This window comes from Rhea pennata, chromosome 1 (assembly GCF_028389875.1).
Source record: "Rhea pennata isolate bPtePen1 chromosome 1, bPtePen1.pri, whole genome shotgun sequence".
In the NCBI taxonomy this organism is placed as follows: Eukaryota; Metazoa; Chordata; class Aves; order Rheiformes; family Rheidae; genus Rhea; species Rhea pennata.
In genome coordinates this window covers 208,058,613-208,081,299 of record NC_084663.1, presented here as the reverse complement: position 1 = coordinate 208,081,299, position 22,687 = coordinate 208,058,613, and the positions used below count along the sequence as shown (strand labels likewise).

Sequence of the window (22,687 nt, the reverse complement as noted above, 5' to 3'; positions counted from 1 at the left end):
CCTGCGAATAACGTGCTTAAGTCTCTTTTTAGTGCTTATATAGGCAATATACTGCATTTGTGGACTGTGCTACTGCTTAGATTTAAGTGTCATTTTAGTACATAAAACTTCAAAGTATAGGAAAACTTAAATTGTTAGAGGGAAATATGTCACTTCTATTTCTAGCTTTTGCAATCAGGGTTTTCTTTACTACTTGGTATCTTGGAATTCTTACAAATTAAGTTACAAGAAATAGTTAATGTTGTACTCTGTCACAGGTGCTTAATTCTTGCTAGATTTGAAATTTTTCTTGACGATTAAATAAATGTTTAATGTTCTATAAGTATTTCAAGTCTGGCTATTCTTTACCTGCAGGAAGCAAATGTACTCGAGAAATTGTCAGTATGTAACTACTACATTAAGCGTTAGTAACAAGAGTGAAAATTTACATGATAGAGTCTATGTAGTATAGTGGCTATATGGTGGGTATTGGTTATTAGCTTTCTAAATTCCATTTGTAGTGTTTTCCCAGACAGTTGTTTGTGCAAGGCAGCATTATGTTTCGATAGTTTTGTCACTTTTGTGTGTGTTTTAGCAGGTGCTCCGTAGTATGTATGTAAATAAGGAGCAGAAGATGTGTGCCTTCTATCTGGAGTGGAAAGCAGCACGGTTTGTGGTAGCTGTTAGTATCTGCGAGACTTCATTCCACAGTCTGATCCTTTTTTCAGAAAAAGTAAAGAGCTGCATTGTATCGGCCTAGTGTAAGCCCCATTGAGGGGTGGAGTTGTCAATGACGGTCTTTATCCTGGAGAGTTGTGTAGTCCTTCTGAATATCCTAAGGCCAGGTCATTGGGTGCCTTGAGAAAAAAAAAGATTTCAAGTGTGACTCTGTGCTTTATGGAAAGCCAGACTAGGAAGTGGCAGCAGATCTGATTTATTTCCAGTGGCTGATGTTACTCGAAGGAAATGCCACAGCATTCTTCACTGTGACCTAGGTAAGGCTGTGGTGCTATAGCCTTGCTCCAGAAGTCATGAACAAATTAAATTAGTTCATGAGCCACTCGGTTGTGGTGCAGTCTCCTCTCCTTTGATTACAGGTGTTTTTTGGGCAGCCTTCTCTTTCCCATAAGGAATAATAGGCAGGAGAAACACTGTGCCTTCAGTGTGTGTTTCATTCCACTGAAAGTGGATTGTACTTTCCTTTATTTTCCTATGAAATGACAGTTTTGAATGAGGGGTGTATTGGTTCTATCCATTATAAACAGAAACCTTTCGATTTGGAGGGGAGCTGAGGCAGCATGGGTGCAGTATGAGATTGAGGAGAGGCAGGACTGTGTCTGGGTTTGATATAGGGGCAAATGCTTGGGGTATTATCCAACACACTGTGCTGTTCCACTCATATCTTACTGAAGCTGAAATTGCAAAATAATTTGTAAGTGCTAGAGATTTTTATTTTGTGAAGTTCCTGTTAATCCATCTCAAAAAGAAAATGATGCAAATATGTTTTGGAGGGGGTGACAGGAGTAACTGGAGAGAGGGAGCTGCTTTGGGGCATTCTTGGATGCAAAATACTGAACTGTTGGATCAGTGAGTTGAACCAAAATTGTGATTCTCTTGTTCTTGTACTGAATAACACCTAAAACTATTTTTTACACCTATCAACAATAGTAAGGTTCTGCTACCCTTAGGTGCTTAAATAAAGGAGTTCTAGTATCTCTATGCTCTTCCCATAGTTGGAGAGCTAAGACCTGAATTTCAGTGAGATGACTGCTTCACTCTGTGTGACTACAGGGAGTCTGTGTTAACTGCGCTTACAGGTTACTGAACAGACCTCCTGCTGCACGTGTCAAGTTTCTCTTCATGGAAATTAATAGCATGCTAGGGACCTCTTTCCAGGATGTCCTGATGCCCTCTGCTTCTGTCCTGTTACCAGTGTGTGCTGCTAAGCCTTGAGCAATGCACTTGCTGCAAGACTTGAGTCCTCAGCGCAGAGCCCTCCAGACTCACCTGGGCAGAGTTTATCCAGTGGGAATAAGGGGTTGCTGCAGGCTGATGGACTCGAGGATCTTTCTCTCCTGCCGTTGTCAATTTTAATACTTCCCTGAAGTATGGGGAACTAAAGGGGAGAATGAGGTGGAATCTAGAAGTATCTCTACTATTTGTTCCCTGTAATCACATTAACAGTGGGGGAGAAAAGGAAACCTACTGCACAGAAGATAAAGTATTCTGCAGTCTTTATTCATCTGTAGACAGTATTTGATTTAGCTGGTGTTTATAAAGCACTTGAAAAATTATGATGTTCTCTTTTTCTTGGTGGGCATGCACTGATCTCTTACACTTAACTGCCTTTTATCATAAGCAGTATTTCTTCAGACTTTGTGTGTCATTGTTCCAGATTTTTTTTTGTCTTTCAATTGTGAGTACAATAGTAAAGAGAAGGAAAAGCAGAAATTTAAAGTAATAGTATAAATCTGTTCAGAAAAAGCTACAGAAATAAAATTTTAACCTTTGATTTGATGTTAATTTCTATTAAAAATCAAATAATTTAATCTATTCTTATGCCAGTCTTTTCCTGTTATACTTCAGATGCTTCAGTCTGAAAAAGCAAGACATCATACTTTGGATGCAAGGGCAGTGTTCTTTTACTCAGCACAAAAAGTTCTTACTCTGTCCCAAATGTTCATGTCCTTCATACAGTTTATACTGATGAGGTAGAAACTAGTGATCTGCATTAAGACTTTCCTTCGACAAAAAGATTCTCTGGGCTGAATTATTGCCTAATCCATTATGGTTTAACTGGTCTTGACACTTGATTAAGTAATGCGTAAAACAGTTTTTAGAAGTCTGTTCGTGCATGCATTTTGCCTTAATCCTTAGTTCAAACTTCATTTTTTTTGGATACTATTTTTGGCAGAACCTACAGTCAGTTGTAGCAGACTCCTTGTCGTATCTCTGTATCTAAAACAGCTGCTTGCTATTCTGTTTGAGCAAACAGTTTCAGAAGACCATTTCCCTCCTCCGCATTTTCACATCGAGGAACTGAGTCTTTGGGAGGTGTTACTACTACGGATTGTGTAGCACACCTATTGTTAGTAACAGTTTGAAGCCCTGCGTATTTAGAACTTTGCAAATTCAGCCAATGCTTATAATTAGAACCATCCTTTATACTTCTTGCCAATGTTGAGAACCCATGGGAGATCACTGCAGATAAAAATTATGTTGCTATTAAAAAACAAACAACCCTCCTCTCCCTCCCCCCAATACCAACAACAGTCTCTCTGGTGGACCCAAAGTCTAATTTCATGGAGTCATAAGAGGTTGGAGGGACCTCTGGAGGCCATGTGGTCCCCAGCTGCTGCTCAAGACAGAGCCTTTTGGAGGAGGTTGCTTGGAGTCTTGTCCAGCTGAGCTTTGAGTATCTCCAGTGATGGAGATTCCACCACGTCTTTGAGCAACCTCTTCCAGGGTTCAACCATCCTGAATTGAAAATTTTTCTTCTTTCTGTCTGATAAAATTTCTCATATTTGAACTTGTCTGTGTTGTCTCTTGTCTTATCCCTGTGCGTCTCTGGGAAGACTCTGACTTCTTTATCTCTACACGTCTTTATTAGGTAGTTACAGAATTTGTGTGGACAAAAAAGATTTTGAGAAACTGCAGGATTTCAGTCATTATGTAACTTTTCTTTATGAAACACAGAACAAACATTAAACTAACCAAAAAAGACACTCCTATTTTAGGTCTTACCTGTTTCCTGTTACAGTATTTTTGTAGAGATGACATATCATTCTGTAAAATGTGTCAGGAATATGCTTTTCTTCAGTGAATGGTGACTTTTTATAGAGGACTTGCAGTCAGTTAATTGGAGTAGAAAGTTTTTAGAAAAACTTCATCATTTTGTAGGCACTGAGACCAGTAATTGGATTACCTAGTGTATTCTGACCTTTGTTATGAGATAGTCCAGTTGCCTGGAAAACAAAATACTATGTAAATTTATCATATCGTAATGTTCTTATATCTAGTAGATAACATTCTGTATTATTACGGCCAGTGGTAACAAGGTTATAATATTCCTCCTATACTTTCAATTTAGGATTGTCCAGTACATTTCCTGGTATTAATATTGCAACAGCTGGAACAAGTTCAAAGGAAATCTTTGTAACATCATTCATAAAAACAATATATTTAGGAGGCTTTGATTTACTGCTTAAATGGGCATGACTCCTTTTCCTTTTTTTTTCTTTACAATGTGCAAAAAAGCCACTAATGGAATTAAAGTTTGTCCCCTCCTTTTTCTTCCCTCCTCCCTCAGATTGCAGCTATTCTCAGGAAACGAAAACTTGACTATTATTTGCACAAACTGCTACCTGAGATCTTGCAATCAACTTCCTTTCTGACAGCAAATGGGACCTTGTATATTGCTTGCTTTTGCATTCTAAGGTTGGTATACTGTCATAAAAAATTAAATGTGATAGGAAAGCTGATTTTTAATGTAACTTTTTAATTTATATAATATTTTCTTCTTGAAAATGGGCATGTTTACAATGAATAGGAGTAAGATAAGTAATAACTGTGCCATCATTTTGCTTTCTGGGCTTACCATTTAATATGCACGTTCTTTTATTTTCTCCTTTTGTTAAATCTTTCAAGTTAGTAAACAAGTCAGTGTATTCACTTTGCTTCCTTTTCTCCTTTTTCCTGATTCAAAAAATATATTAGCAGGAAGTGCAAATATATGCTGGCGAGTACCTAAGGAGACCTGATCTTTCTCTTCTGGAAAGAATTGATGTAAATTGATTTAATTTAATTAATTTATTGTCTCATTTCTGGATGCAGGGGCTGTGATGAGTTTTAATTATCCTAAATTTAATATAGCCTTCTGAGTTTATACTTTTCTTAATTGTGGTCATAAATGAAGGAAATCCCAGTATAGCTCCTGGGGTTTCCTGGTGGGCTAGTAGAAAGTGATTGTTTTAATTTAAGCCTTTATAATGGCACATGTTTGTAGTTGTTATGATGAGAATACCCTCTCTCTCTTATTGAAAGATGACTTTATCTTGAAATAACATACTCTGCGCACAAAGTGAATGACTTAAATGCAATTTGTTGTCTTTTGCAGTAGTTTGTTCAGATAGTTTTATGTGTGGTTCAGTTTCCTCTTTCCCTAGCCCCAAATATCTCTATTTATCAGAGTCATTATTTTGGAGTAGTTATCAATGGCCAGTTGCTTTTCTTCTAACTTGCATGTTTCTAGTTTAAAACGCTTTTTTTTCCCCCAGATACAGTCTTGTTCTAAAAAATGAGTGTAAATGGCACTTCTGTATTCAGAGCTGCTTCTGGTTTATGTTGCAAGTATTTATTAAGATAGTTGAAAATGAAACTTCTTTCCTGTTTATGAACTTGATAATGTCCTAGGTCTGAATTACACAATATTTTAAGAGTGAAGTGAGTTACACTTATTCTAAGGGATGTTATGCATAGACATATAGAGCCTACAGTAGCTATGAATTTTTGAAAGTTATCTGACAGCAAACTCAGCAGTCCCTTTAAAAAGTTAATCAAACAGATTATTATGCCCTACTTCTACATCTGCAATGAGGCCTCTAAACTTTGCTTCAAGTGCTTCTACAGGTGAGAGAGAAGGCTGAGAAAGAGGAGATAGCTGAGAAGACGTGGATAGCTTTTTAAAATCAATTTTTTTGAAGTTCGAAGTGAATTTTTAAAGTTAAGTAACCAACTCTAGGGAATTTGAATTTTTCAAGCAACCTAAATTTTATTCATACTGATCTTATCTTTGCTCTTCTGAGCTATACAGTGGTCTTCCTTGTTCTGCCATGCATTGCCTCTAAAACTCCAATGCCTGCCTTTCAGTGCTGTACTTAGATGTTACCCTCTAAAGTTAGCTGTGCTGGTTTTAAGTTTTATTGTTTTCAGCTGTTCTGTTAATGGAAGTTACTAGCTATACAGCAGATCTGTGAGTATGCCTTATTTCTGCTAGTAAATGAAGCTGTTCTCTGACCTGGAAGCCTACTGGTGTGGCATGGTTTTTACCTGTATGGAGAAGAGCTGTCTTAAGTTCTCTTGACCTCCAAATCAGCCTGGCCAAATGCAGACTAAGTCATGGGAACGGTACCTAGCCCATGTGCTCTTCCGAGTCGCACTGAAGCGTTACTGGGATTGATCCAGACCAAAACTATGCAAAGGGCAACGCTAACAATTTAATATGACAAGCAGCTGTGTGTCAGTGCTTGGGCCAGTGAGTGTCATGTGTCAGTATGCTGTGTGTGAGGGCCCATTGGCATCAGTATTAAGCAGAACAGCTGGCTTAGCTTCAGAAATGAAGAACTGATGGGGAATTGAAAGACGGTTGTGGTGCTGATAAGCCCTGTAGTTTTGTACTTCTTCATTCCCCTAATTATGGGAAGGAGGAGGTTGGATACTGCGTATTTGGACATATCCGAAGGCTTGAACTGCTGTTCTTACAACCATGCAGCGGTGTAGGAAACCAGCCTCTTGAGAGCCGTACGTGATTTCTCTGTTGCAAAGTGACCTCTGTGAGGAGTTCTTGTTTCCAGCAGAATCTCTGCTTGTGTTGTCTCTGCAGACTCCCTGTCCCGTGCAGTTGCAGGATTTGCAAACAAAAAGATGTCAGCCTGTTGTCTGGGGAGATGAACAGCTCTGATGAACTGAAGTCACTAACAAAGATAAAAGAAGAAAGTGTTTAGGAAGGCTTATACTTATAGTTGTAAGATATGAAAATCCAAACGTAAGGAAGGACTATTTTGGAGCTTTTCTGATGAGAATAAAATTCAGGGCCTCAGTGACTAGTGAATATGATATGTAAGAATCAATAAGTGATGTTTCAGACAAACAAACAATGGATAACATGATTATTAAGAAAGTCACACCTCCCAAATTTACTGGTGTTCTCTGAAGGATAAGTATATAACTGGCTGATCTGGTTGGTATGTTACATGTAGATTCCCACATGGCTTTTGACAAGATCGCTTAACTTCCAGGAATTAGTAAATCATTAATAACTGGATAAAATATGTAAAACAAAAAGATGAATATATAATCAGCTTTTGTAATAGAAAGAGGTTGCCGGTAGTGTTCCTGCTATGCCCTTTGTTCTGCAGAATCCTAAAAAATCTGGAAAATGAATGAAGAATAGTGTAATATTTGCTTGTATGAGATTATTCAGGATGTTAAAATCTAAAACTGACTGTCAGCCATTTCAGAAAGATCTGGCAAGTAAAATGGATTACTAAATTTGATATTGGAAAGTGCAAACAAATGCATGTTGAGAAAAAGAACTGTTCTATTGATACACAATGGTGGGCTTTAAATTAGCTACTGTTAATCAGAAAGATGTTTGAGAGCCATTGTGCGTAAGTTTTTTGAAGAAGTCAGTTTAGTACTTAAATGTGGTCAAAGAGCATTATTGAAAAGAAACTGAGAACAAGCCATAAAATGTTTTATAAACTGTAAAAATGCATGATATGTTTACATGTTGTTACTGTACGCTTTATATTTATTCTTTAAGAGCTGCTTCAGAGCTCATAAAATTGAGAAGCCCTTCACTTGGAATGTGCTCAGTGTCTACACTGCCTCGCAGCTTGAGCTAAACTTCTTTCCGTCGTCCACTGCTCTGTGGGTGACAGGATGGGATTGAAAGACATGCATATGAGATTTTGCTACTTTTTTTTCCTCCTGCAGCCACTTTGTAGTTGAGGGAGGGAATTGTATGATTCCTTGAATCAATTGCTATGTGATGCAGTGTTAGAGATTTCTGACTTCTTTCAGTAGCTCCTGACAGCAGGTGTAACTATCTCGTTTTCCAGTCCAGACTGCTATTTGGTGTCACATGTTTTAATCCATTGAAGAAATAGCACTAATGCTATCGTGTTTCACATGACTGTGGCCTGAGTATTTTTGAAATGAGGTTGTAACTGTGTGAAGTGATGCTCTGAGACTGTGGACATCTAGATCCTCTGGAGCTGATTCTACATAATATCGAGAGGTTATATCTAATAGACTTATGTGATCTGATGATGTATGCTGCACTTCTTGCATCTTCTTTAGCTGGAAGTATATTCTGGCTGTTATGGATAAGACCATCTCAGTCCAAGTCCTTGTATGCAGATGTATATATGTTCTGTGGAGTTCTAGCCTGCTCAGGGCTTCGGGCTGGTGGAGAGTTTCTTGCATGCTTTGTCCTCTGGGTGGGAGAGTTTCCAGAAAGCAAGAGCAGCAGTAACTCAGAAGCAAAGCTGTCTGACAAGCCTGATGCACTTGGCTAATCTTACCCGTCTGGGATTCAAGGCCAAAGCAGCATAGTCGAGTGTTCTTGGCTGGATAGTGTAACCCTTTACCCTCACAGTTGCTGAGTAGAGAAGCAGTTGCCTATTTGCTTCTCCTGTAGCACCAAGGAGGAGATCTATTGATAGGCAAAAAGAGTCTCCTAGATAAAGCGGCCACTTCAGCTATTCACACCTTTTCCAAAATCAGAGTAGGTCATCAGTCACTATCTAATGAGGTGTTCCATAGAAAGTACATTTTAGTCTTCTAAGAATTAATGAAAGAGGTTTTCTGGTTGCTTTTGTACGTGAGGTCTTAATTCAGACTTTAGACAATAAGTATGGAATCTAATTGACAGTGAAAGGTCTGGCTTGTGCTAACATGTCTTTTTGATGCTTTTGTAGTACTTGTTTGCTTTCCACTAGGAAAGCCCACCAGAATTGAAACAGCTGCAAACGTTTTCCAGGATGTAATATTTTAGGCAAGAAACTGCAATTTAAGTAATTTCAAGTATTGTTTAATGTTCTCTCCATTTCATACGTGGGTAAAATTTCAAAAGAATCTAAATCCAATTGCAGTAATGACTTGGGCTGTGGATGGATGTTCTCATTCTGGAAGGGGTTACCATTACAGTTACTTGTCTTTGCTCTCCTGCAAGTGGTTTGTATCAGCTTTTCCTGATTTCCTTTAGGCGAAAATAGTCATGTTAATGGGGACCAACGGTTTAAACTGCTTGAGCTGACTTGGCTGATTTTTATTTTTGCTTCAAGTGAATTAGGGGTTGTACACAGACTGCTCTGCTGGCAGCCGAGTGGGGGTGATAATCTCTGTTAAGGATGTGTGACAGGCCAGCTGGGGGTTGTAATCTCCTCCACTCGTGAGATCCAGAAGACTGCATCTGTCTGGGCTTCGGACAGAAGCGCTAGGCTCCTGTGTTGACAAGCTCCGTTAAATAAAAAGGTGTGGTTTTTAGGTTTTTGGTTTTATTAAACAAGTGCAAAACCTCATGAAGACATGATTCTGTTAGTCTAGCTGCTAAACTAGTGCAGTTTGTCCACGTAGAGGTTGACACCAGCTTGCTTAATTAAATTCAGATTTGCATATCAACCACTGTTGTACAGTGAAGAGTTAGACACATAATCTGAAAGTGAATTTGTATTCCTCATTCCAGCTTCTAACCATAGAGTAATAATAACCATGTAAGTAACAAAAAACGTTTTCATTTATTCTAGCAAAAGTTTAAATGTTTTTCACTTACTTATTAGATATGTTAATTTTCATATACTGTAAAATATTTACTGTTTTTTTCTGAAATCTTATCAAATTAAACACGTAAGCCTTAGTAGAGGGATTCAAAACGATGCAAAAAATCAAATTCCTGTTTCTTTCCCACAGAGAAGACATTTGTTATGTTATTTAACAGGTGTGTCTAGTGAGATGTGTTCATACTTATTAGGAAGTTTAAAATGGCTTCTCTGAAACTTCATACAGTAATTGCTTTCCAGGCGAGTCCTAATAATGAACTTTAGCTCCTTCAGCATTTGGCATTGTCATCCTGAGAAATTATCCTTTTGCAGCCGTGGGAATGAGCAGTGTGTATAATTGCCATTACATCACTTGGTGCTGATACACTGGCTCTCTTTTCACTCACGAACATAAGCTGGCATTGCTCACTAGTGATGTTATTTTTGCAGGAGGAGTGTGGAATAAAGCTAATTACGCCTTGTATAGGGAGGGTAAAAGTAGGCTAATCCAGATGGTGTTCATTAATTATCTTAGTTCATTTTTTTTATGCTCTCAACATGAATTGTCATTTAAGAAGGCTTCCTTTTCCTACCCTTTATGTTTGGCATTTTGTTTGTTTTATGTTGTTTGCTGTTTTTTTTTTTTTTTTTTTTTTTTTTTCAGGAGGATGGACTCCCTAGTGACACAGTTTGCTGCTCAACTGATAGTGTCTATTGGTTGAGCAGCATAAGTGTACTTGAAGTTCTAATTTGAATTAATTTGAAGGTGCAGGTGTTCTGAACAAATCCAGTATGACTGGCACCATTGTCTGGCTGACGTGAATTTTGTCTTTCTTGCTTCCAGTGTGGCCAATTCATACAAATATTTTTGTTTACATAGTCATTATTTGTGTAACTTTTTCAATATTTTAAAAAATTGGAATAATTTTGATAGTTGAAATTGTGTGGACTCTTAAGTGAAACTCTGATCTTACTGCAAAAAATGAGCTTTTTTTTTCAACTGACCTTAGCAGAACTGAGATTTCCTTGTTGGTTCTAGCGACAAGGCACAGATTGATTGCCTGGCTTATTGTAAATGAGTGACTTAGCCTTTCTAGTATCAGTTGCTCTATCTGCTTTCAGAGCAAAATGTATATTATAATAGTTTGATTTGATTTCTAGCTCAATTGATTTTATTACATTCCACAAAATTGCATCTTCCCGCACATGTATTTGGGCAAGTAACAACTACAAGTTTTTAGAAGATTTTTCTATAATTAATGTCTACAACTTTTCAGAAACATCTCTGGGAAGTACTGCTGTCTTTAAAATAATGCCTTAAATGAAAGGGGTATGCTAGTGAAGTATTTCAGGTCTGTAATGTTCATGAAGCACCTCGGAAACTCCTCTGAGAACTACCGAACTGTAAAAATATGCCATGATTAGCATTTATTTGGAAGGATAGGTAAATGTGAAGGGATATAATTAATATTAATGGTAAATAGTCTGTTCTGTTTATCATAAAATTATGCCTGTGTTGTATGTCAGTTGCTCTGTTGCTTTGCATGTAATACATGTATAAATTACATTTTCAGGAAGCTGCTTGGGAAATTCTACTTTTGGTCTCCTGGCTTTGGTGCTGCTTTACCAGCTTCTTATATGGCTATTCTCATTGAAAGGAAAAGCAGGTACAGCTTTTGTTTATTAATTTTCAATTTTATATACTATATTTATTTTTTCAGTCATTTGACATTTGTCGTTTGAAAATTCTGTCATTTTTGTTTCAGAATGCTGGAAATATAGTTCATTTAAAATAGTGTATTTTGTAGCCCTAAACAGAAGTCTAAGAAGATACAGTAGAAAAAACACTTTACAAATGTACCATTTCTTTTTTTTTTTGTGGGTTTTATTTTTCCTTGTTTAATGTCTAGACTGATTGTTATCACTGCCTAATTAGGCAGTATGTGTATGTTTTTTTTTAAAAAAAATTCTTAAATAGTCTTTGCAATTGGTCACAGAAAAAAGTTTGCTAATGCAAGTTACTTATGAATTGACAACATGGTATTAGTTAATACAGAGGAGTAGTAGGATTTTGTGTGTGGGGGGGAAAAATGGATTAGAAGATCTGAAGTAATGGGAATAGGATTAAATGTGATGATACAAAAAGCAAAACTTTTCACTTAAGGAACAATGTCAAAGTTCAGCTATCAACAGGAAGGCTGTTAATTAAGAAGATTGAAGTGGGGGTGAAAAAAGGCCGGAGTGATCCAAGGATAACTGAAAGCTGCCATTTGTGATGTGGCAGTGAAAAGTGGCAGGCTAAATCTTGGGTTGTAGGATGTCTGTGTTTTGAGATGCAACTCGTATTGGTAGCTTATATCAACGGTGTGAAATACAATGCTGAATTGCTTTTATTTGGTGCTTTAGTCATCTGGTTAGTGTCCTTTAGTCAGAGTAGAGAGGGCAAGAGAAGGGTAAGATGAGGAATTACTCTTCAGCTTAAAAGAGCGAGAGGGTAGAGATGATGTGGATATGCTTTTGATCAAATGTCCTTATGCAGCCATTTCAGAATGGCTGCAAATGCACATACATCATGTTATCATCTGCCAGCCTGACCCTCGTTCCTAGAATTCAGAGGTGAAGTAAGCAGAGCCTAAGCTGATTTTCAGATAAGATGGTCAAAGTTCTCTCCTTTGAAAAGAATACATTAGCCATAGTTTTTTGAAGATTTTTTTTTTGTGTGTGTGTGTGTGTGTAAGAAGTTCTGGAAAATTGGGAGTACTTTATAAAAATACTAAATCAATGAAGTTAGTTTTTAAAGTAAGTTTGTTTTGTTTTGTTTTTAAGTCCATTCTAGCTGACTGAGAGCGGATACATGGAGAGATAGTGGCATCTACAGTCATCTCCTGAATAGCTTACAAAAAAGTGTAGTTCATTAGAATATGCATTTTTTTCTAATTCCTTTTGATGGTTTGGCAGTAGCCTCAACATTTTAATTACTCTTAACGTGTATACTGTCATAATAACAATGGCTATTTTATAATAAATAACCTCCTGATAAATACACAGATTCTTTTTAAAAATATATTTTTCTGTAGTTTTTTTTACATGTTGTGTTTAAAAAATAATGTGCAATTCTTTTGTCACAGAACTTTTTTTTTTTTTTTTTTTTTTTTTTTTTTTTTTTTTTTTTAGGATTTGACATTGAACATTGACTTAATATCTTTTTAAAATGTAGAAATGACTTATTCATTTCACTAGGTTCCTTAGTAAGTGGTTGCATCAGTTTTATTAAAGTTTGTGTGGGATCATTTTACCAGTGTACGCCTCCTTTCTTCCTATAGATTTGAGAAGCAATTCTATTTGCGCTGTTTGCAAGTTTGCAAAGTGAACATTTTGTGTCTGTCTGTTGGCTTCTTTTCAAAATTCAAAGTTAATCTCTTTTTTTTTTTTTTTTTTTAACATCTATTAAATGGCATCAACAGGAATTGAGCCTATAGATGAGGAGGAAAGCTGTGGCTCAGAATGAAAGACAGTATTGTCTTGTTATAGAAGCACTGAGACTGTTAGAAGGCAAGGAAATAACTGAATATATTTGTTAAAATTGTTGTGAATGAAGCTGTTGAAATGTGATTTGAGACTTTGAAGCCTATGTATTATTGGATATCTTACTAAATCTATTGTACCTGACTGATTTCTAAGAAGAAGTTTGCTAGTTCAGTTAGGAGCCAGTATTTGAGATGTCTGCTTGTTTAATCTCAAAGAAAAGGATGATAATGATCTGTGTTTTGCAAACTTACTAATGCTTCAGAAGCATTTAAGTTTATTTTGCTAATAGCTAAATGGCAAACTCACTTTGCTGAGTTCCTGTTTAAAATATAATGTATTAATGAATTTCAGAAACTATTAAAAAAAGCTTTAAAAGGGGACAGAATTAGGCTTTTAATGAAATTAATTGTCTTGCTGCCTGGCTAACCATTTTACCATTTGTGCCCTGTGTAAGTAATTAAGCTAAAGAAGTCTTAACTGCAACTACCAAAAAGTGCTGTAGGGACCCTTCTGGGATTTCCCCCCGGCACCCTGAGGCTCAATTAATGTTTACGTACTGGCTGTTAACATTATAGCGGCGCCTGTCTCGTTGCTACATATAAAGTTGTGTCACTGATGGTATTATAAAACCTGAGATTTAGGGGTTTTATAATTTGGTTGTAAAATCTTGCTCTGGGCTACTATTGGCAGCGTGTTTTTAGTTGAGAAGCTTGGGTGTTTTTCATCCAAAAAAATGTTTAGTATATGGGACTCTTAGAAAAATATTTAAAGCATCTGCCTGCATTTTAAAAGTGACACTGTGCAACAGTGCATGTTAATAGAGAACATCTCTATATGTATATTTAGTGGCCATGGAAACAGAAATATATTACTGCATATTGCTTAGAAAAGTGACTGGAACGTTTATGTAAGAACAATGTGGAATTTCTTGCATTTTTGCAAATATTTGCATATTTGTTTTTCTGACAGCACATTCAGTTGCTGTTTAGGATTCTGTGCTTGCCATGAACGTCTTTAGTCTAAATATGTTGTAAAGAACGAACGTGGCAGCGTGGTAGTGGTAATAGCTATTGTATATGCTGTAAATAAACACAGCCTTTTTGTGGTTTCTGTGGATTTTTGCATTTAAATACAAATTTGTTGGGTTTTTTTACGGTAGTATGGTATATTTAGACTTGAGATGACAATTCCCCTTTCTCAAAAGGCTTTACAGTTATTCAGATTGACCTTGTATTGTAAGGAAGCCTATAAATCACTGAGGGGAAGAAGGGAGGGAAGCAAAGCAGGCAAACAAAAATCTTTTGACACAGCAGCTTGTTTTGCAAACTTTAGTCTTGCTTCTTACCAGTGAGAAATTGAGAGCAAGCTATATTGTGGAATGATTTTTTCTCCTGTGACTGCTGTGTGCATTGGGATGAAGAAACCCAAACTTGCACCACTTGTGGGAGTGCTTTATGTTGTGATGTGGTACTCCTGTAGATTGTTTATTACTCTGAATATGGAGCCAAGCTGTAGCAGTGAAGTAAAAGGAAACACTTTTTGTTTCCAAAACAAAGTATGTTCAAATGCATTGCACTTCAGCAACTGCTTTAGTGAGGGATAACAGCTGAGTGATCTGTGGTTTTGTGCATTTGAAAATGCTTTGCTGCACGCTTTGGGGGCTGCTACTGCCTTCATCTTCAGTGCCATCCAAAAATAACCTCAGTGCAATGCCTCAAACCTGTGCTATCTGCTACATGGTTATTAGAGAGGGAAAACTCAGACTGTCAAGGTTGCCTGGTGGTGCAGGAGTTGATCTGTGGAGCATATGTGGCTGTGGGGAGGTCATGCACATCAGGTAGTTCGAGGTGGCAGCTCTTGTAGGTGTTTTTCATGGGAAGCGGCATCTCTTGACTCCTACTGACTTTGGATCTTAGTGGGGCCTAAAGGCTGGGAGCTCTTGCCTATCACAGGGCTAAAATACTTCTGATAATTGTTTGTATAACTTCTGGTTTTGAGAAATGGGATCACTTGGCTTCTGATATGTTTCTCCTGACATACTTAATCTCTAGCTTGGGAACCCTACCTGTAGGCTGGTGTCTTACACTTGAAAGATTGTTACTCTCTGTAGTATATTTCCCTGACAGTCATAACTATTTTTTTAACAGATTTCTATTTTTAACCTACTTTTACAGGGTTGCATGTTAATTCTGAAAAAAATCCTGCATTTCACAGAATCACAGAATGGTTGACGTTGGAAGGGACCTCTGGAGATCATCTAGTCCAACCCTCCCTGCTCAAGCAGGGTCAATGTACAATCAATTTGATGAATTGTGTTGAGTTAAATCAATATGGTAAACAGACCTCAAGCTGTAAACCTAGGATTCCATTAAGTATTACGCAAAGAAGAAATACTTTACTTTCTCCCTAGAGTGCAAATAGTCTAAATTTCATTTTCATCTGCACGGAAATCTCCCTTGCAAATGGTTTAGAAGTGAGTGAGAAAATCAGTGACTACTGTAGTCTTATTTTATGGAGGGAAAGAATTCCAGAGCATTTAAACTTTGAACAAATTTTACTATAATGAAATAATATTAACTTTGATTGCTAATCTCTGGTCTGAGTATTCTGGTGTTTTTAATCTACCCTGTAGTATTTCAATAAATCCCTATCCAGAGTTCTTCACTTTTGCAACCTTTGGCTAATTGTTATGAAGTTTACTTATCTTTGGGGATTTTACACAGATAAAACATTTTATTTTTGGTTAAATTTTACTAGGTGTCTCATTTTTCTTCAACTTCTCAAAAGCAAAAGTAACTATCAGCTGCATTCATTTAAGTAGAAAAAAAATTTGACTACAGGGGCCAAATTTCCTTGAAGCCTAGAGCAGGCTGAGGGATTCATATGTATTGAGATTAATGTCTACAGTTAGGATAAAGGAATGAAAAGGTAGGGGCCAATCTAAATTTCGTATCTGAATTACAGAATGATGGATTGCGATAGAGAAGTTTGACAAAACATTCATCGGATAGTACAGATGAAAACAAATGTATTGGCTAATACAGTTTAATTGTAATATTTCCTGTCATTTTTCTTCAGAATGCCTTACAGATGCAGCTGCCAGTTAAGTTATAGCAGGATCATGAAGCAGTCTCGTGGCGAAGGAAAAGGATGTTCTTTGTCATAAAAAGATGTTATGTTACTGGCAAGATGTTATGTACTCCCTTTTTAAAAGTAGCTGGAGGGTTAAAGCTGCTTCTTTTAATGAACTGTAGAAAACATTTTGTTCTCTATGCATTTTATGAATATGTGAGTTTATGTACCTTTTGCCACTTAAGCAGTTTTACAAGTCTCAAATGTGAATGCTTAACTAGTAGGGAAAAGGGATTTGGCTTTTTTCTGAGGTTGGTTGTACCTGCAGACCTGTATATGTCTTAGAGGGAAATGTGCAGTCTGTGGCTGAATGTAGCTACCTTAGAGAGCCTGTGCTTGTTACTGCAGTGCCTCCGGATTTGTCGTGGCAGTAGTGCTTCCTCACTCACTTCTTTACTTTCTTGTTAAATTGTGAACTTTCTGAGGAGGGAACTTGTCTTTCTGTGAGCACTTGATGAAGATTAATTTTGGTGTAAAACTGCACTATTACCATAGGTGCCTGTATTGTATCAATACGTGAAAGAACACATTTTGTATTGGAAAGCAACTGCGAAATCCTTTTGCTGTTTCATGACTCATCTTTTATAATGTCTAGTAAACAATATAAAAAGACACTGTTTTGTCCAGCGGTTTCTCTTCTAAAGACTTTTTTTCTAAAGGCCTGTAGTGCTTTTACACAGGTAAGTGTTATGGACTGTTTAGTCAGCCTCAAATATGCTAACAGATCACTTTCATGGTTTTTGTGGTGTTCTAAATTTCAGCTGATAAAAGTAAATAAATTACCATAGGGAATAGCAACAATTGACAGGGTATGTATTTAAAATCTTTGGCGTTATGAGGAAGTCTTTTTGCGGCTGGTTTGGTAGAAGGTGGGTGTTTGCTGCTCTTGCAGGCAGGGCTGAGCTGGATCGTGCAGGACTCTTCTGGGGTGTTTGCTCAGTGATCTCCAGTTGCCCGCTTTTCATGGAGAACAAGGTAAAGACATCACAGGCAGCATCTGCTAGGCTCAGGGCTGTCTCTAGCAGTTGCGCGGAGCTGGTCTGGACGGACAAAGGTCAGTGTCAAGCAGAAACTCTGATAGATCCCAGGTGATTCTGTGTAGTTAGCTCTTTTTGCACTGTTCCCCATTATATCTAGTTTTGGTGCCAATAAAAAGATTGGGGCAGAGGTTTTGCTGGGTTTGGCAATATGATGAAACAGCGGCTTGAATGTGGTGATCTGTTTTTAGGGCCAGACGAGAACTAAAAGCAATTTATCTGTTGATGTGCCTGAGTCTGAATCTGTAGTCCGTATAGTATGACCGTGAGTAATTAAGACTTAATTATAGTTAAAGTCTAATTCTTTTTATAGTCTAAAGGTCATTTTTGCAAATTTGGTTTTGAAATTTTCAATTTGTAGGCTGAGAATTGAAAAGTGATTTCACTATCTGAATATTAGCACTTTTTTTTTTTACTGTTTTCTCATCTATAACAAAGTACGCTGTTACGATCCTTTCTCAAATATTGTTGAAATGTCTACAGATAAAATGTTAAAATGCAGAATGCTGTTGAAGATTAAAAGTTTCTGCAAGACTGACTTTGATTAAAACAACACAAACAGTGAACTAGTTGCTCTGTTCTGTGTGCTCTGCACTAGTGTACAGGAGACACTTATTTGAACTCCGTTGTCTTAAGGAAATGCTCAGCACATCTTCTGTGTCTGATTGCTTAGATGTAACATGCAGCTCCCAGAGGGGGAGTAATAGATACTTGGTTGATATGGAGTAAACTTCAAATGCTGCTCAGGTGAACTGGAAATAGTTCTGTCTGACATAGCAATGAAAAGCTTGATTTTTACCTTGAGAGATCACATCCATGCCTGCTGTGACTCTGGTACAGTGGCCATATGTCTTTGAGGGAATTTGCTATCAGAGGTTCCTAATTTCTGCTCCTAAGATACTATTTTTAGATAGTACAGATGAGAGGAGCTTTAAAATCTTTGTTCCACCATATGAAATGCACATGTATCCGGTTTCTGGTCAGGGAATGACATTAAAAACAAAAACTAATCAACCTTCTCTAAATTTCATAATACTCTCAGACCATTAGCAGACCTCTGAGTTCACCTGTAAATCCTCTGGAACTGCAGTGACTCGTACCTAAAGCCTAGCTGCTCCCAGGGAGTTTACGTTGTTCTGAGCTCCTGTGGCAGGAGAGGTGAGGAGGTAGAAACCTGGCATGGTAATGACTTTCTGTATCTAATTATGCAAGGGTTTTCTGTAGTGAAGTGTACTGTGGTTAGATATCTTGCTTCCCTTCCCCCTTGCCTGGAGACAGTAAAAAGACACAGTTTGTTTCCTATAACTCCTATGAATTGCATGTTGTTTCTTCTGATCAGATGACCTCCATTCCAGATTGAAACTTTTTTTTCTAAAGTAAGCATGTACTGTTAAAATCTTCCCCTAGAAGTGGCCTGTCTGAAAAGCAGGAAAAGCAGATCGTACGGAATTAAGGGCAAGCATAAAATGAGTCTCATGAATTTGAGCCGGTACTTCTCATTGTAATCCAGAGTGGTTGTACTTTGGTAAAAGGCTGAAAAGTTGAAAACTCTGGTAGTAGAACATCATTTTGCATATTTAAAGAAACTTGTAGCTGCACTGTCTTGCCAAAACTCAGTTGTCTGGTTTGGCCTGTGTTGTCAATCAATGATATGTTGTTTGTTTTTTTTTTCCCTCTTTCTTTAATTGAATATGTTAAGCAGACTATGTTTGTTGCTTCAGGTATTTTGGAAGAGGCTTTATCTGGTCACGAATACAATCGTTGTAGCAGTACCCCTTAGCTCCAAACATGCAAACAGAACAGTAGCTCCTAGTTTAACAGACTAGAGTAAGAGCATTATGCTGCTCAAGTCTTTTGAAACAGATGAAGACTTGGTGTTTTGAGGAGCTTGTTGGAAAAACTTCTCAGCCTGTGGCACAGGAAGTATGTTGGGGCAGGTGGGAAGCAGAAAGTGGCTGGTGTGGAAGCCCCTGGAGCTGCGTCTCTGGAGCTGCCGGGGGCTGACGTTGGGGAACCCCGATAGCCCGTGATGGGGTGCGTGTACAAAGCCAGGGAGGATCGCACGTCTCTGCAGCGCTGCAGTTCCCATGCTGTCTTGCCTTTCGTCCTAGTTTTCATTAACAGTCCATCTGCTTATGGCCTCTATTTGCCGTGAAGCAGTACTGACTGTTAGTGCAAAGCGCATAGGAGTTACTGCCCTCTCTTGCTGAGGATCCTCAAAACAGTTTTGCTCGAAAAGTGTTTTTCTTTTTCTAACCTCTGTGCATACCCTCCAGATAGAGTGGCCAAGCAGCCTGTGTTTTATTGTGGATGTCAGGGTACCCAGAAAAGAACTGAATGTTTTCGATTTGATTAACTGAGCTGATGATAACAATTCTGTAGTATGATTGACAGTCCGAAGAATCATTTTTATTTTTGGTCCTATTTAATACTATATAACCTTCTATACTAAGTAACATTCATATTTGAAATCATTCATTTCTTTTCCTGAGATTTAATTTGTTATCGTTCTGTTAGTCTGCTAGTCATTCTTCTTGTGGGACTAAAAAAGGTTTTTGGAATCTGAATTTTATCTCTTTGTGAAATCTTGAGAGGTTAAATCATGCTCTGATTAAGAGGTTTTGCTTTCCCTCTGTAGGTCAGCCTTTGTTTTGGCTCCAGCTCTGTAGCCACTAGAGAAGAAGTGGGAGAAGAGGAGGAAAGGAACAGTGAAAGAAAATCTGTATAAAATTAGAGTATAAACCAGTTCAAAAATTAAACTGTAGATGTTATCTTCTGGTGCACTAGCTGAAAACTCAGTAAGAATTATTGGTGCTAATTAACCTGGAATGTATTACTGTAAATGTATTTATTTTTGGCTTCTTTCCCTTTATAGTTTTCTCATACCCTTTCTTTGGCATGTGTTCAAATCATAGATCATGTTGAGTTTAATTTCTTTCCTTTTCAGAATAACAAATTCTGAGTATCTAGAAGAAAAAATAACCATTTTGCTTAATGTGTAACATATTCAAAGCAAACATTTGCAGTTTTGAGCAGCTTCGTTTCCCTGTTCCCAAAGTGTGAAATGCCTTTTTCCTCCTTTAAACAAAAATTTTGAAACAAATTTTTATAAAATAGTAGGCTGTGGATCCTGAAACTGCCTTTTGATATGAAGATGATGTACTTGAACGTTATCTTTGTGTGAAAGACTTGCTACCGTTTTTTTACTGAACTCAAAAAGTAATAATCTTTCGAAAACTCATTGCTTAGATCTGTTTTCATAATTTTCTGTATTTTGAAAGCTTATCTGTTCCTGCTGATTTTAAGTGAACTTTTGCACCAGGATTTCACTGCTGGCCTCCAGCTGTCGGTAGGAAATTGGTGGGTGTGAGAGATTAACGATACCCTAAACATAATCTGTAGTACTCTTGTTATTACAGGGATGCAATCGCAGCTTCAAATCTGTAGTTGGCTAGCTTTTGGTGTCAAGCTGCTAGAGAGCAGAAAAAAACTTTTTTTTTTTTTTTTTTTTTTTTTTTGAAAAACTTGTGATTTGTGTGTTTGATTTAGTTCTGCAGGTTATAAAGTGGTGTGTTTTACAGTGTGTTTGGGGGGGGCGGATTCTTCCTGTTTTTGCAGACCACAATCCTGTCTGGGGAGCCATTACAAGCTGTTACGCTAGGTTCTTAGTTTATGTTCAGAAATTAAAGCCAGAGTTGACTTCTCCTTTCTTCCATTTTTTTTTTAAATAGTGTCTTCAAATTTTACTTTAGTAAACCAGAATGACAAAAGTTGTGTGTCCTTTACTAAAAAAGAAAATTGCACTCCGTATCTACCTTTGAATCTACTGATGTTTTGAAAGTACTTTTATTTGGGATTTCGTAGACTTTTAGAGAATAAGCAAATTGATTCCCATTTCAAGCAAGGTGATAACTCTTAGAATATGCAACTGACCCAATAAATAGTGGTAGAGGTATAAAATTCAAACTCGAATCTGTGGGAAACTTACCAAATATGTATTTTTCATAAGGGTGACCATCACTGTATTAAGCTGTAGGTAGTTCAAATCTTGTCATACAGGTCACAAGAAAAATAAGTTTGACGTATCTCATTCCAGGACCTATTTTTGCCCTCATGTTGGATCTATTGATCTGCTAATGCAAGAATTTTTTCCCCAGTGAAGCTTAACACAGGATTAATAGGAAGGTGGCATTTTGGACTGGGGGTTCGGTTAGAAAGCTGTATAGCAAAGCTTAACACTGTATTTGTGTATTTGTCTTAGGGTTGTTTTTTTTTTTTTTTGTTCCCCTCCAACTGTGAAATTCAGGCTGTGTGGGGAGAAACACAGCCTGTCAGTGAGGACTGTTTAAACAGAGAACCTGTTCTCTTTATTTCCTCCAGAAAGATGCTTCTCTGTCCATCTTCGTGTTGCTTCCAGCTGTCTCTGCTGCTGGTGGCTGCTGTGCACTGGGTCCGCAGTAGTAGTAGCAGGTTATGGGGCCCGATGTAGCGGCCCCAATGTGTACCTTTTTTTTTTTCTCTCTCTTTCACTCTCTCGTGTTTTTACTGGCTTATAGCTATAGCTAACACCTAGCGCTATTCTAACTGAAAGAGGTGCCTGTTTGCTCAGTTCATGCAAGTTGTATGCATGACCGTATTTATCTTGGTGTAGTTGTTTCCTGGTTTTTGTGACTTGTTCACCTGGTAGTTTTGACCACAAAAAATACGATCATAAAAAGCACAAAAGACTGATGAAAAAGGCAGATATAGTAATTCCAATATACGTAACTACTCATACTGAATGTTTAGATTTCCAGTTTTCTCCTCTGAAGAGTTTGTAGTTTAATTGAAACAAGACAATAGAGAAAATATTTTAAACCTTATATTGCCAGAAAAGCAGAGGAGCTGGAAAGCTGTGTATTAAGTATATATCATGAACAAGGCAAAACATGACAGTAAAAATTCAGAGGATTGAATATTGAGAAATAAATAGATTAAAAATTACAGATTCTTACCTCTCTTCTGTGAGTGTTGAGAGAAAGAGGAGGTGATAAATAGGCTTTGTTCTGTATGATGTGTTTTGCTTTCTGTTGGAAATCTTCTGAAATGCTACTTTCTGTACAGATGCTGTTTGAATTATCTTAAGTTCCTTTAACTTGAAGTAAACAAATACGGTTAACGTATGGTAAACATGCTGTAAGCATAAATGTGTTATAAGGATTCATCCCATCTGCAGGCAAAGGTGACTTTTTCAACTTAATAACATCTCTATACTGAAGATAAACCACAAGTGTATTTAAGGAAAACCGTAAATGATCGGTAAATAAGAAGAGAGGACTGACATTAAAAAAGTATCATTCTCATCTCCAGTGAAATACTGGGGAAGAACACACCTTGGTTGTGGTTTTTAAAATCAATATTTTGTATGGTTTCCTATTACTTTGAGCCAAAGCCCTCACTAATTGGGAGAGTAAAGTTGTTCTTTGAATT

At 37.3% G+C, this 22,687-nt stretch overlaps 1 protein-coding gene across 2 annotated transcripts in view; it reads left to right on the top strand.

Moving 5' to 3' along the window:
• Positions 1-22,687, top strand: part of TMEM135 (transmembrane protein 135) — a 183,013-nt gene that overhangs the window by 9,983 nt on the left and 150,343 nt on the right. For both annotated transcript variants that reach the window (XM_062578053.1, XM_062578045.1), the window contains exons 2-3: positions 4,289-4,416; positions 11,096-11,188. In XM_062578053.1, coding sequence (XP_062434037.1) covers positions 4,289-4,416; positions 11,096-11,188 — 221 coding nt within the window. The remainder of the gene's footprint in view (positions 1-4,288; positions 4,417-11,095; positions 11,189-22,687) is intronic.